We start from the raw sequence: 16,118 nt of genomic DNA on the forward strand, positions 1-16,118 counted from the left end.
CTTTCTCTCAAATTGATCACAGCCTCAGCTAGTGGACTGCCTCTGTATTAACACGTGTTTGGAGTTAGTGAATGAAGGGGTGTTAGCAGGGCAAGGGAGGCAGAAATGCAGGTGTATGTAGGCCCTGCAAATAGGAGATTAAGTAGGGCCAAGGTGGGCTGGGATCTCAGCTGGCCTTCCAAGCATGAGCAGATCTAGGAAACATGTTGCCTGCCTGGACAGAGTTATCAGCGTTGGATTAGGAAAGCTCATCCATCTACTCTAAGGAGATGGTGGGGTTAAGATTACTGGGAATGCAAGGATTGCCTAATTTCCAGACTGATTGCTGTCTTTTGTGGTTTAGTGACTTGCATATTGAGTCCTTAATGGACTAAAACAACTGAAGTCAGCAGAACGTCTCATTGTAACAGGTGATCTATCTACTGGCGGGCTGAGAGGGAGGAATCTCCTCACGGCAAAGAACGGTCATGGGATGTAAGAAAAAAATAAAGAGACACACTCTCCTTACTCAGGAGAGCTGACTCCTGACCTGTGAATTACTGACACATGCTTTTCCTTGTTCAGTGTTTGCACCTCTCTCCAGACCCAATGATGCTGTCAGCACTTAGTGCTGTGCCAAACTATTCTGAATTTAAATCTGCAGAATCATATTTGGCCAGAGTACCTGAAAAATCCCACAGCTGCTTATTTAAACTTATTTTTAATTTGCTGTAAAATGTATTTTAATCACAAAGGAGCTTTCAGCAGAATGCTATAAATCTATCATTGCTAAATACCAAAGCATTGCAAATGTCCTTGGCATGGGAGAATAATGACTGAACAAATGAATTGCTTATTTACATTCTGTTTTAAATGGGAAGAGGCGGCATGTTTTAAAAGAACCTGTATTTGTAGTAGATGTATGAAAATGTCTTTATTTATAAGATATATTGGAATGATACAGAATAATTTCACTAGGGACATCACGGAAAAAGGTCAGTGTAAACTTTAGTTAATAACAGCCATCATGATAGGAGCTTTTGTTAACTAAACAAATTCCCTTGTCTAGGGAAGTGAACATTTGGGTACAGAATTAACTAATCTTTTTTCTAGTTACACCAGAACTGCATTTGGATTCAGGCTTCCTAATTGGGTGTCAGGGAAGACATTGGTCAATATAATGGTTAAACTAATAAAATTGGGCAGGAGAGCACAAAATTAGGAATTATGTGGTTCCAAGACTCATTTCTCCCCTTCAAATAAATAGTAGTGTAATAGCCTAGCTGTAATGGTGGTACCAGTCAGTACTAGTAGTAATGAAAATAACTAACAATTCTCGATTGCTTACCACGTGCCAAGTACTGTCATATGTGCTTTTCAACCATGATTTATCGTAGTCTTTAAAACAATCTTATGAGAATGTTACTAATATATTTTTCGTTTTATGGATGAAACGAGATGCAGAAATTACTCTCATTCAGCTGGCAAAGGGCAGAGCTGGGTTCAGCCTGCAGGCCCTCTGTTCTAAAGTCTGGGCCTTAGTCCTTCTGCTATCCAATTCAATGAGAATGTATCTACTTATTCAGACGCTCTTGGCTCTTGGGGGTGTTGGTGGAGGAGTGAAAAAGGGGAACACGACGTAGCCCCTGACCCCCCAGGAACTTAATCCTACCAGAGAGAAAAGACAAGAGCGCATCGTTGTTAAGAGCCAGAATCAGTGGTTCAGGTGATGAGTACTCCCCTAATTGTTGAGAAAAGGGGAAATCACTGTGGGCTGAAATGGTTAGGGAAGGCTTCCTGGAAGAGGTGGACTTCAGCTTTTGCCTTAAGAGCTCAGTAAGTTTTTGCCATGACCTCCTTTAGTGTGCAGGTCCTTATAAGAATTTTATGAATGGCACCCTAATAAAATTCTAGCCTTGTTTATCTGTAAGAGTTTTTTGGCACTTTAAAAAAATAGTTCAAATATGCGTGTGTACTTTGATGTTGCAAGTCATTTCTGACAACGGATATAATTTATTGCTCATCCCTTCTAAAATGTGGAAGCAGGTGATACTAGCTTATTAATGGTGTTTTCTGTGTAGATGTGGAGGAAAGAGTTCAGGGAGGTATTTAGGAAGAACTGAAAGGTGGCGTTCTGCTGTGAGAGAGCAGAGCTCTGAAAAGACAGCTTTTCTCCCTTCCTGGTCACATCCACAGTAAATGCTTCCTTCCTTTAGCAGTGGCTTGGGCTTGGCTATATTAACTATGTGAATTCTTTATTCAAATCTCATCTTTAGGCCCTTGTTTTTAAATCACTTATAAGAGCATTCAATCATTCCAATAGAAAATAAAACCTTTAAAATACATATATGTTATTGCATTTTAAGACATACAAAAATGCATAAAGAATATTGCAGCAAATACCGGATCTTTGCAAGCCAGAAGAAACCCTTCCGCTTTCTGATTTCACACCCCCCTTCCCCACAGAAGGAATTATCACATTTGGATACATTTGGAATGTATCACCTCATGCATTTCTTTGTAGTTTTGCTACAAGTGGTTATATTGCTAAGCAATATATAGTACTTTTTATATTAATGATATAAAATCATATGCATTTTTAATTCTTGCTTTTTTCTTTTAACTATGAAATTCATTCATTTTGATGTGTATGGCTTTAGTTCGTTCATTTTTTATTGCTTAATAGTATTTGATTGCGTAAATATACCACAATTTATTTAGCTTTCTTCTTTTAACAGGTATTTAGATTATTTGTAATTTTTACTACAATGAAGGTGTGAACAGTTTTGAACATGCCTCTTTGCATATATATGTGACAGCCTTTCAAATATTGGCATACTATTTTCGTACTGTTTCTGACTTGCTTGTTCATCTCTTTTGCCCATTTTTTCTAATGGATCATCTTTATTGATTTATAGACATTCTTAGATGCTGTAAATATTCATCCTTTATTGACTGTGTGTGTTGAAAATACCTTTGCCTAGGCTCTGGCTTACGTTTTTACTTTTCTGTGGTATCTTTTGATGAACAGACTTTTGAAATTTTAATGTGGTAAAATTTGTCATTTTCCCCCCTTTATCGTTTATATCATATGTGTAGTTTAAGAAGTCTTCCATATTGAGGGAATAAAATTTAATTTAAAAGTGCTTCTTAAAGCTAAACATGAAAATATCAAGCAAGGCCATTTTTTAAAAAGTTGAGAGTCAAAATTAGCTCACATGCAGTTAATGTATCTTTTGCCTAGTTTACTCAAAACAGAGCCCACTATTGTAACATAAGTACTGAATGTATAAATCTTCTCTTCAAACTCAATACCTTGATTTATAAAATGAAAATTTAGGGAGGGGAAACCATGGATAAAAACACCAGTATTCACAGAATTCTGGTTATCCGTGTATTTACTAATAAAAAATTTTCCTTTACAATAAAGTGTTCATTCACACACGTGCACATTCCTTGCTGTACAGAAGCTCATGGTACCTGTGAGTGGTTCTGAGGGGCTCTTGTGAACTGTAATGAGGATAGAAGCAGAGGCTTTGGGTACAGTTTCAGTGGAAGGACCCTGAGGTGTTTCATTCTTATGACTGTGCAGGGGGCCTTTTCAAGCTTCTCTTCTTGTCCTTTTTGATGTTTGATCTAGGTTGAGCAGTGATTTAATGGCCTGAGTTAGACAGTCATGGTTGAGCCAGGCCAGATAGAGCTTATCAGCCATTCAGCTTAGTGGCTGAACTGCCTTTGACAGCTTGGGTTGTCAGTGTCCAGAATTCCTGAAATCTTCTTATCTTTCCTGAAACCAGTCACAAGTACAAGGACTTATATGGAGAGATCCCTTAAAAACATTGGTCTGTCTCTTGCTGGCTCTTAATTTATCTATCATCATGGTATCAATTATTTGTTTTATCTTCATTTTATCATCACAGTCATAAATTGCAGCTACGCTTTACTATGAAATGGTTCTAGTTGTTGTAATGATTTACCATTAATAATAAAAGTTAAACTACCACTGGATTTCAGAAGAGGATGAAAAACCCCAATGAAGCTCTGAATAAGATTCTCAAGTGATATTTGGGTGCTTTGTAGTAAAGTGGTGATGTAGTTGGATGTCGGCTTTACACATTCCAGGCATTCACTTTCTTAGAGACCCATTGAATATGAGTTTAAGAGCTTTTGGGTAGGGAGCCTAGAGGTTAGGGTGACCCCAGGGTGTCATCCTTTGTACTCTGACTTTAATTAAATCTCTCATCAGATTTAATTATGCCAGGATTACCAGGGAACACGTAAGGAATGCAAATTAGCGGGCCAGTTCCAGACCTACTAAGTCAGAAACTCTGCTGGTGGAGCCTGGGAGTCCGCGTTCAACGAGCCCTCCAGGTGGTCCCAAGGCAGGTGCAAGTGTGAGAGCCACTGAAGTGGGATAAAGGAGGAGGAAGCACTAAGACTGTTGCCTTTTGGACTACCTTGTGTTCTCTGCATTCGTGAAGAGTCACATTTCCGGGGATTGCCCTTTCTTGGCCTTCCTTTCTCATGTTTTTCTCACAGCAACAGCCGTGTGTAGTCAAAGTGGGATGCAAGTGGATATTTTCTTTCGTTTAACCTTCCCTCATGTTCCTCCTTTAAGGGATTTGCCCTTGTTACTTACTATCAGAAGGAAAAACATTGGATCTGCTGGACTTCTGATAGTTTGTTTTCACGCATGCACAAGTTTTGAGGGAAACCATAAAAATTTTGAGGGAGCCCCTCTGCAGATGTCTTGCTCTGTACAGTGCTCTCCTCTCTGGTACCCCGTCTGGACCCATTCTTGTATCTCTGGCCTCTGAATTCCCATCTCAGTTCCCTGAGACCTTCAGGCTCTGTTGGATTCCCCGTCCTGTCGTGGCCTGAACTGCCTTCAGACACTGAGCTGGCGCAGTGTGGGGCTCACCTTGTTTCCCTTCTCTAGGAATGATAGTCCTGCACTGCTTTCTGCCCAATGTTTGAAAACTGTTGTTTTATATTTTTTGTTTTGCTTTCTAGTTGTTTATGGTGAAGTGTAAATCTGGTACTTTTAAACTCCATCTTTGCTAGGAACTTATTTTATTGAGGTAAAATTTACGTATAACGAAATGGAAAACATTAGGTGTACTATTGGCGGCTCTGACAAATTAACACACCTGTGTATCCCAGCCTCGTATCGAGATATAGAACATTACCATCACCCTAGAAATCCCTTTATTTTTCTTTCCTGTTAATCTCCTTCCCCATCTCCTAGACAAAACATTATTTTTTCTACCATTGATTAGTTTGTTCTAGAACTTTATTTAAATGGACACTTGAGTATGTACCCTTTTGTGTAAGTCTTTATTATTCACTCAGTGTAGTGTTGAGATTCATCCCTGGTGTTGAGTAGGGCCGTAGTTCATTCCTTTTTATTGCTGGGTGGTATTTCATTGTATGGATATACCAAAATTTGTTAGTATTTCATTGTATGGATATACCAGAATTTGTTTATTCATCCTGTTATTGATGCATACATGGGCTATATCCAGTTTTGGGCTATTATGAATAAAGTTGCTATGGACATTCTTGTACAAGTGTTTTTGTGACATATATTTTTCTATCTCTTGGGTAAATAAGTAAGAGTGGATTTCCCGGGCTATAGGGAGATGTGTGTTCAACTTTCTAAGAAACTGTGAAACCTTTTGCAAAAATGATTATGTCATTTTACATTCCTACTAGCTGTGTATGAGAGTCCCAGTTGCTTCACACACTTGTTAATTTTAGCTCTTTTTGTGGGTGTAAAGTGGTGTCACACTGTGATTTTAATTTGTATTTCTCTAATAAGTAATAATGTTGAATACTGTTTCATGTGGTTACTATTTTTGTAGCTTCTTTTATGACATATGTCTTTTGACCACTTTTTAGTTGGATTGTTAGTCTTTTTTCTAAATGATTTATAGAAATTCTTCATAGAATTGTATCCAAGTCCTTTGTCAGATATATGTATTGAATATTTCCTCCCAGTTTGTCATTTTGCTTTTCGTTTTCTTAGTGATGTCTTTTGATGAGTAGCAGACTTAATCTTGATGAAGTTTAATTTATCAGTGTTTCTCTAATGATTAGTGCTTTTTATGACTTCTCTAAATAATCTTTCCCATCTCCTAACTCATTCTGTTTTCTTCTAATTTCAGTTTTTACACTTAGGTCTATGATTCGACTAAATTTAATTTAATTTTTATATAAGATCTAAATAGATGACATTGTTCATTTTTTCCATACATTTAACTAATTGCTCTAGCACTATCTGTTGAAAAGACTTTACTTTTCCAGTTACCATGGTGCCTTTGTTGAAATGAATTGACTGTAAAAGTGTGGATCTAGTTCTGAACTCTATTTTATTCCATTTATCTGTGTATCTGTTTTTATTCTAATACCACTTTTTCTTGATTGCTTTGTCTGTATATTAGCAGTTTGATTTTTCCAGGTTTGTTCTTTTTCAAGATTATTTTGGCTATTTTATTTCAGTGTAAAATTCAGAATTAATTTATCAAGTTCTACAATGAAGTTTATTGGAATTTTCATTGGGATTGTGTATATAGGTCAATATGAGGAGAATTAAGATCTTAATAATATTAGGTCTTCCATTCCATGAACACAGTATGTCTCTTAATTTATTTAGGTCTCTAATTTTGTTGGACAATGCTTTATAGTTTTCGAACTAGGAAGTCTTTCACAACTACTGTTAAATTTGTAATTAGTTTTTTAAAAATCTAAGTTAAATTGATTTTGTATAGATATAGATTTTTACATATTGACCTTATGTCCTGAGACCTAGCTAAATTCACTCATAAATTCTAGTAATTGTTTATTTGTTATAAGATTCCTTAAGGTTTTCTATAGACATTCATGCTGTATATTAAGAAGGAGAATTTTACTTCTTTCTTTTCAATCTATGTATCTTTTTATTTCTTTCTATATTCCACTGTCTGTTATCTCCAGTAAAGTATTTAATAGGAATGCAAAGAGTGGATATCCTTGTCCTGTTTCCAGTCTTAGGGGTTAAGCATTCAGTGTTTCATTATTAAGTATAATGTTTTCTGTGGAGTTTTATAGATCTTTATCACAGTGAGTACTATGTTCCCTTATATTCTTTTTTTGTTTTTGTTGGTATACGAAGGGTTTTTTTTTAAATCATGAATCAGTTTGAATTTTTCAGATGTTTCTCATGAAACTATTAAGACGATCATATGTTGCTGTTTAAATAGTTTATTCTGTTAATATGTTGAATTACAGCAATTGATTTTTGAGTGGTAAAACAATCTTGCATTCTTGGAAAAACTCTCCTGGGTGATTTTGATTATTGTTTTTATATATTGCTGGGTTTGCTTTGCTGGTATTGTGTAAAGGATTTTTGAATTTGCGTTTATTATATATTTTGGTTTGTATTTTTTTCCCTTGCAATATTTTTATAAATTTTGGTATCAGAGTTATCCCAATATACATATCAAATTGTAAAACTAGTTGTGATGTTCCTTCTTTCTCTGTTTTTCACAAAAAGTTTGTGAGGTTTGTTCTGTCCTCCCTCCTTTATTTTTGGAAAGATTTTGTATAAACTTGGTAAAATGTCTTCTTTCATTGTTTGCTAGCATCCAGTAGTGAACCCGTATGGGAGTGGGATCTTTGAATGAGTGTGGCGAGGTTTGTAATAGACATTCAATTTCTTTTATAGGTATAGGGCTACTCAGAATTGTTCGTCTTCTTTTGTTAGTGTTGGTCAGTATATTGTTTTAAGAAATACATTCCTTTCATCATAAGTTCACAGATTTATTAGCATAGATTGTTCGTAATTTTGTCTTATTACTGATTTAATTGCTAGAGGATATATAGTGAAATCCCTTCTGTTATTCCTGATCTTGGTATGATTCGTGTTAATTTCTCTTTTTTCCTGATAAGTCCTTCTAGACATTTATCAATTTTATTAATCTTTCTTTAAAAGTAACTTTTGCCTTTTTAATTTTCTTTGTTTCGTATTTAGTTGTATTCTGATTATATCTTTAAAATATCCTTCCTTCTACTTCCTTTGGGTTTAATTTGCTTCTTTGTTTAATTTTCTAAGGTGGAAATATATGTCATTGAATTTAAACCTGTCTTCTTTTATAAAATAAGTATTTGAAGCTGTAAATTTTTATTTATAAGCTGTTTTGGCTTCCTCCTTCAAATTTTGATATGTTGTGTTTTCATTATCATTCAGCTTGAAATATACTGGATGTTACATTTATAAGTTTTTGTCCCTTATTTTATTTAAAAATGTGTTATTTATTTTCCAAATATTTGAGGCATTTCTTAGACATTTCTAATTGTTTTTCTTGTGGTTAAGAGAACATGTTGTGTAAGATTTCAGTCTTGGAATTGAATGAGAATTGTTTTATGCCAGCACATGAGCTGCCTTGTTAAATGTCCTGTTTGAACCTGGAAAGAGTATGTATACACCTGCATTTACAAGGTGCAATGGGCACAGATGCTGATCACTTCGAGATGCTTGGTGGTATTTTTCAAATCTTTTATATCATCAGTATTATTATTCAAAGTCTAGTTATTCTATCAGTTACTGAAAGAAGTGTGTTAAAATCTTCACACGTAACTGTGGATTTCTCTCTCTCTCCCTTCAGTTCTTTCAATATTTGCATCATGTATTTGGAAGCTCTGTTATTGCTGTTGTGTGCATATGCATTTAGGACTGTTAATCCTCATGATGAGCTGACCTTTTCTTATGATTATGAAATGTTCCTCTGCATCTCTGGTAATATTTTCTTCTCAGGAAGTTTCTTTTGTCTGCTATTGATATAGCCATTCCAGATTTCTTATGTTTGTTGTTTGCATTTTCAATTACTTTTAGCCCATCTTTGTCTGAAAATAATTACCTCAGTCTACATGTTTGCAATTTAGGCTTTCATACACAAATCAAATAACTTAGGTAGAGCATTTAGATAAAAATTTTCTTTTGAGATAAATTACCCAATGTATGTGTAAATTAATAATTTTCTTTTTTTTCTTTATTTCAGTAAAATTTGGATGGAGGTAAAACCCAATTCTTACAATTTTCTTATAGTAATTGAAAGGATACATAGATTTAGGCATAGAAACTATGATGAATTAACAATCTGCATTTCTTTTATAACATGAGCTATTTTGGGAAATTCCTGTGGTTTTAAACCAATGACTTTAATTGATTACCCTGGAGTAAAACTGGACCAGAGATGCAGCCTAAGGCTAGTTACTGTTGTTTGAGTGTTCCATTTATAAGATGAAATAGATTGATATTATTGTCAATAAAAGCCCTCTTTCCTGGTCACAAGATAGCATTAAAAAAGGTTCTAGAAATTATTAATGCAAATGACATTACTGAAGAAAAAAGACTCCTGTGCAGCTGCTGTGTTCTGCCTATGCTTTCCAGGGGCACCAAGGTTTAGGCCTGGCCATGATGTCATCATAAGGCCAGTTCTTGGCTATCAGGAGTTCGTTTGGGTTGGTAATCTCAGGTTGGTCAGATCTAAGTTTTCAGCAGGAAGGCAAGTTCTGATGGGTAGGAGTAATGGGGAGTTTGGAAGTTTGGTGTAGTTGCCTGGGGCAAGTAGATGACAGGTGTTAGGCCACAGGATTGCTGATGCTTTTGACCTGGAATGGTTCCTGTTACATGGATGGAGGTAGGTACTGGTTACAGTGGTGGGAGGAAAGCTACGGACCAATTCCTCCCTGAATGCCCTCATCTGGTGCCAAGGGACCTGTGCATTATGCTGTTTTTTGTTGCCCTAGAGGATATGGTGCTGATCTTTTGGAATGGTCTGCAGCTTCTTCTGATATTCCTTAGTTGGTTAGGGGTTGTGGTGGCACTCAGTGGGGCAGAGGGCAGGTAGCATGGATCCTGTGAATTGACAGGTTCTTGGTGGAGAAGAGCACTGTATGGATACAGGCTGCAACTTCTGTGATGTGAAAGTTGGTGAGTCTGTCACTGTTGGATTTCAGAGGATACACAGCCTAGACCTAGGCTGAGAGTCTGGGCAGGAGCAGACAGGAACAGACAATTGTAGAGGAAAGCATGAGGACTAGGCCTGAGTGATGGCTTTCCTGCAATGAGGGCTATATTGCCTCTGTGTGTTTGTTGTCTGCAGCAAGTTGAGAGGCTGAGTTTAAAGGGACAAAAAGGTGAAGGGCATCATGTGCTAGAGGATGTCTAGAATCAAAGTGCTTAAGTGTTTGTGAAACAATCCCTCTCTTTTAGTAGACTGTTTTAGGCTGGTAAAAGTAGAACTCTAATCTATTTTTTTAAGTGCAAATCTAAGTAGAAAGTAAAAGAAGTATTAGATATACTTGTAAAATGAAGCCATGTGAGAAGTTGTGAAGCATTGTCAGTTGCTCTCTGAAATTTGTGGTGGTCTCCGTGGTGAGATTTAAGTGAGGGAGGCAGACAAGAATTAGGGCACTTTTTCAGAATTAAAAATGAGCCTTAATTAAAGAAAATGTTTCTGTGGGGCTACTTGTGCTTCTTTGAGTTCATATCTTAAGTGTACACAGAAGTGAAGTCTAAGAATGTGTTATGTAATATTAGTTAGAAGACAAATCTCGTTTCCTAATGTGTCATTTACAAAATGGGACTTCTTTGGATAGGGCCACTTACCTTTTCCAGGGGCCTCTGTGCCTCGCCATCTTCCTTCTTGAGCCTTCTATTTTCCTTGAAGCTCAGGCCCTGGCTCAGCTGGTCCCCAGAACCCAGCTGTTCCCCTCTCTCCTAGGCTTGGCTGAACCCTTCTCAGTTGCCTCATCTGGTTGTTTCTTTGCTTTCTGGCTTCATCCTATAGTCTTCCTCATTTTATGACATGTAACTTTTCCCCTTTCCAGGGCGTAACCTCATAAAGATTCCAAATTTGTGGAGTTTATGGATTTGAATTATGTAGGTTATCAGGCTTTTTTATATACCCTGTGAGAACAATATGTTTGTTTTCGTGATAAGGATTATGTGCACATCAGTGTGTGAGTTACTGGTGTAACAAGGAAACACCTATAATTCTTCCAAATTATTTTTTAAAATGTGTGTCAATAGTAGATATCAGGGCCTCTTTCCTTCTATAGGTTTACATAGTGGAAGATGATTGCTGATTGTACCATATATATGACTCTGCATTTCTGAATCAGCATACTTTTTTGCTGACTTATAAAATATGTGTGGTGCATTTTTCCCATGTGAAATTCTGCATTATTCCTTGCCAGAATCCAGAGAAAATCTTTCCTATGACAGAAAATAAGCATCAAGGAATAAAAATGCCTGGGGTGGGTGTTTGCATAAAAAGAAAACAGTGTTAAGATTCTGTAGACAATTAAAATCTATGATTAGTTAACTCTTTCAACACAGGGAAAATCATAGATAGTTGGCCTTTTTTTTTTCTTCCAATGGTGAGGAAGATTGTCCCTGAGCTAACATCTGTCCCAATTTTCCTCTACTTTGTATGTGGGACTTTGGCACAGCATGGCTTGATGAGCCGTGTGTAGGTCTGTGCCTGGGATCTGAACCTGTGAACCCCGGCTGCTGAAGTGAAACCTGCAAACTCAACTGCTATGCCACCAGGCTTCCAGCCACCTGATAGTTGGCCTGTTTTGATGGAAATGAAACAGAAAGAAAAAAAAGGCAAGCATCCTTTTATCTTTACTAGCCTCTTGTCATGCACAGGCTCTTTGCTGGGAAGGCTTTTAAAGGCCCCCTTAATAATTCAAGTGGAGGGATTTGAAACCTTGAGTAGCTTCTGATTCTTTTATGTAGAATTTCATATGCTGTTAGTCTGCTGAGCACTTCACAGTACAGTATATGATGAAACTATAACAATAATTAGGGAATTTGTCAGCTGGAGCTAATCCAAAAATTGCATGTTAGACCTTGTCCAAACTTTAGTGAAACTAATTATCTGAAAAGTCTTGTAACGTTTCACTGGTCTGGCATTGCCAGGACTCTACTGTGCTCCAGTCCGATATTTGATAAATGCACATTCCACCATCATGGTACATGGGGACTTCCTCTTGTACTCAGAAGGAATATGTCTTAATGTATTCATCTCAGTGATTTAGAGAATGTTCAGCCACTCTTGTTTAGTTTCTTGCTTTCCTGGGAAGACAAGTATTTAGTATTGTAGGGTTCACATGACGTAAAATCTGGCTTTCTCCCTTATAGTTTATCTGACTTAAACCTGTGTGTGAACTAGATGCTATCTTTCTTGTATTTTTTTTACTCAAGAATTATTTTGATGAAAATGTAAGGGTATACTGTAGAAAGGCATGAGTTTAGAGTTCCTTGGAGGTAGTCAAGAAAGGATGCTTCACAGAATGAAGAGAAAGAGGTGTGACCTTCAGGTTAACTAATTCAGTTCCCCTCCTAGTCCATTCTGTCTTCAGTGCCATTCTCCTGAGCATGTAATTGACAGAGACTTACTGATGAGGGCCAGGGTTAAGAGCTGGTCATGTAGCCATCATTGCCTACATGGATGTGTTCATTCATTCACTCACTCATTCGCTCACTCATTCTATTTAGTAGAGTGCTTACTATGAGCCGGTTAGCCCTCGTGACCCTGGGGATACAGTTGCTGGTAGCTTGCTGCTTGGCTGTGTTGGAAAGTTTTTCTGTCCCATCTCCAAAATCCACTGTGTCCTTTGAATTAGTAGGAGGAACACCAAACACATCTGAATGAAGGGGCATGCATCTACTTGTGGACATGGAATGGTCAGAAGTCCACAGGCGTTTAGTGGATTTGGGAAGGCTGATCAGGAAGGGAGATTAGAGAACCTGGGAGACAGAACTCTCATTCCGTTGACTGTGCTTTCCTCAATTCTGAAAACACGTTGGCAGTTTAAAATTTCTGACTATGTTTTATGTGCTATTATTTCGTTCTTATCCTCTTCTCCTTCCCAAGCTGTGGTTGAACTGATGGTGTTTATTACAGTTGAAGATGTCTCAGATGAGGTGCTGAGCTCTCCGGGCTGAAGCTGCTCATTGCAACCACAGAATGACTGGCATAGAGCTCTGAGGCTGCATTCACACCCATCTTCATTTTTCCTATAATTTCTACTTTGAAAAATATAGAATATGGAATATTTATGTAAGATTAGTATTAAGACGTTTTCTATCTTATATAATATGTTTTGTAATGTTCATTGTGGAAAACAGAATCTATAGAAAAGTATAAACAAAATGAAATCTGACAACTCATGGTCAGTGTATTGTTTGTAGTTGGTGAATAACTCTCGTCTGTCTTCCTCCTCCTTCCCTCTTTCCCTGTCTCTCTTCTTTCTCTCCTTCATTCCCTCCCTCTTTGTATCTCTAAATCTATCAATGTGTCAATCTCTATATATGGACTTTTTTTTCAAATTTCCGATTTTACTACATTTAAATACTGTTTTATGTTTTATTTGCAGTTAACATCATACGAAAATATTTTCCCATACTTTTAAATATTTTCAAAAACATTTTCAGTTCACTTGTATAATATGTCACAATTTAGTTTATCTATCTCTGTTGTTAGATGTTCAAGCTAGTGAAAGATTTTATTTTAGGTTTTTTATTTTTTTGTAATTATAAATAGTTCTATAAGATCGTTTGTTGTTGTTAGTGCCATGGAGTCGATTCTGACTCCAGCGCCCCTGTGTACAGCAGAGCGGAACCCTGCCCGGTCTTTTTGCACCATGCTCTCCCCTCTGGCGCTCTATCAGACAGTGTTCCGCTGCTCTTCAGAGGGTTTCATGGCCATTGTTTTTGGGAGTGGGTGTCCAGGTCCTTCTTCCTAGTCTTTCTAGTTTGGAAGCTCCACTGAAACCTGTCTGCTATGGGTGAGCCTGCTGGATTTTGAAATACTGGTGGCATAGCTTTCAGCATCACAGCAACACGCAGCTTCCAGTCTGACAGCCGACAGATGGATGGTGTGGTTCCCTGACCAGAAAGGAACAAGGGCCCTGGTGGTGAAAGCCCTGAATCTTAACCACTAGACCACCAGTATAATATCATCTAGGGGCATGAAGTTTTATATGTAGCTCTGGTCATTTCTTTGAGATAAAATCTTAGAACTTGTATTTTAGGGCCAAAAGGGGATAAATATTTTGAAGGTCTTTGATACATATTAGGAAAATATTCTCCTGAATGGTTATCTAATTCAAACTTCTGCCAGTCTTATATAGGAGGGGTCCAGGACTCTACTTCAGAGAATTTTCATCAGTGATCTTGGAGATGAACTAACTTTAGAATTCGTGATTATAATTCAAGACAGTTTTGACAGTCCAGAGAATTGATTAGTTGCTGGCAAATTAAAGTTCCGTAAGGGAAAATGAGGGTAGGAGAAATAGGGCAGATAAAAATTGCCAAAATTCTCTTTGCAGAGTAACTGTTTCTGCTCGCATTGCCTGAAGGAGAATCCAGGGGTCATAGAGAATGTGACTGGATTTTTCTGTAGCTCTGTGGGGGACTTTGCTATGGTAAGGTCTATTCCCAAATGCGAAGAAAAGGAAAACCCATTTGAACTAATGCTCTATTCTAAAAGGAAAGTTCAACTTTTATATTTTCTGCTATTAAGGATTCAGACACTAAATACCTTCTTGGGGAACATTAAATGTTGCTTTAATTATTTACTATAATTATTTGAGTATGAATTGAATTTAAATAGTGCTTTCAGAAAGTTACTACTGATCTTTCCTCAATTACACTGAGAGAATGTTTAGGCAGCTCATCTTTTTTCCTATGAAATTTTAGGGGGAATAGAATTATCTTTACCTTGCAAATGGCACTTTGAGGATAGGAAAGCTATCCTAAAACAAAAAATGCTTATAAACACACACACTCACTCACTCCAAAACTCGAGGAAGCAGTTTGAAAAGCCTGCTTCTGTTGGGTTGTAGGTTGTAGTTCTGTGTGCGTTTTGAGTGTAATTTATACGGTAGAAGCCTGTACCAGCATCTTTATTAGCAATCGTTTCTGTTCACTTGTGGTACAATTCTGTTCAGACAGGTGACCCTGGGATAGTTATGATCCAGCAGGACTTTATAATTTGATCTTTTTTCCTACTGACTGATATTCAGCATGGTTTTAAGACTATTACCAAATCACATATGATGAGTTAAAAATCAGAACATTTAATTAATCAGCTCAATTAATTAATTAAAAGATGACAGGGAGTTTGCTGTGTTTATTATCCAGAAGACTTGGTCCTCTTGTGCTAATAAAGTGCTTTTCTTTTTTTTTTAACCTGGATTCCCACCATTCACAATTGCATGTCAGATCCTTTTCTAACCAAATCACTGTCAGTAGGTTACTTGTTATTTTTATTGTTATTTTATTGTTATTTTATTTTATTGTTATCGGTACTATTAGATGTAATGGTGGGCTTACTTCTTTAGCAGAGCCGTGCATGTCTCTCTGCCCTCTGCACACAGGGAGCTTTCCTGAAGCCCTGAGAGGCAGAGTTGGCTGCTCCCGGCACTGACATGATGGACTGAGGGTGAACCAGCCAGGTGACATGGTTGCTGCGAAAGGTAAAATACGTGCAGCTGTAATTCTAACTAGTTTGTCCACCTGAATGATATCTAGTCCTTGCTGTATTCTACAGCTGTGAAAGCTTAAAAAAAATGGTAGTTGTACTTTGCTTTTGGAAGTCTATTCTTTATAAAGTTTTTCTGATTATAATTTGATATATGTTTATTACAGAAAATTAGGAAAATTTAGAGTATAAATAACAAAATAAAAATCACCAGTAATTCTACAGTAGGTAGAAATCCTATTTATATTTATTGTATTTCCTTTTTTTACATAATTGGGTTCCTACTGTACATAGAATTTCATGTCCTCACTTTTTTCCACTCAGCGTATCAGTAACACTTCCCATGCTAATAAAAACATCTCTGAAAATCGAACTTTTAATGGATAAGTAATATTCATTTGTATAGTCGTACCGTCATTTACTAGCTATTTGATTGTTGGTCCCAATTTTCAATTATAAAAAAATCCTGTGATGAACATATGTACACACATTTTTGTGTTTATCTCTCATTATAATAAAACAGCATTATGCTACCTGTTAGAGTGTATATTTTCAGTGTTAGAGACTATCAGATAGGTGCACATTGTTGTGGGTGGGAAT

At 36.8% G+C, this 16,118-nt stretch overlaps 1 protein-coding gene across 3 annotated transcripts in view; it reads left to right on the forward strand.

The window, feature by feature from the left end:
• MEI4 (meiotic double-stranded break formation protein 4) overlaps positions 1–16,118 on the forward strand; it is a 242,743-nt gene that overhangs the window by 13,370 nt on the left and 213,255 nt on the right. For 2 of the 3 annotated variants that reach the window (XM_070496398.1, XM_044757454.2), the window contains exon 1: positions 15,378–15,513. The exons of the other annotated variant lie outside the window; for it this stretch is intronic. In XM_070496398.1, the coding sequence (XP_070352499.1) occupies positions 15,498–15,513 (16 nt within the window). In that variant the 5' untranslated portion in view covers positions 15,378–15,497. Of the gene's footprint in view, positions 1–15,377; positions 15,514–16,118 lie in introns of those variants that run through there. 3 annotated transcript variants of the gene reach the window in all.

This window comes from Equus asinus, chromosome 24, assembly GCF_041296235.1.
Source record: "Equus asinus isolate D_3611 breed Donkey chromosome 24, EquAss-T2T_v2, whole genome shotgun sequence".
Lineage (NCBI taxonomy): Eukaryota > Metazoa > Chordata > Mammalia > Perissodactyla > Equidae > Equus > Equus asinus.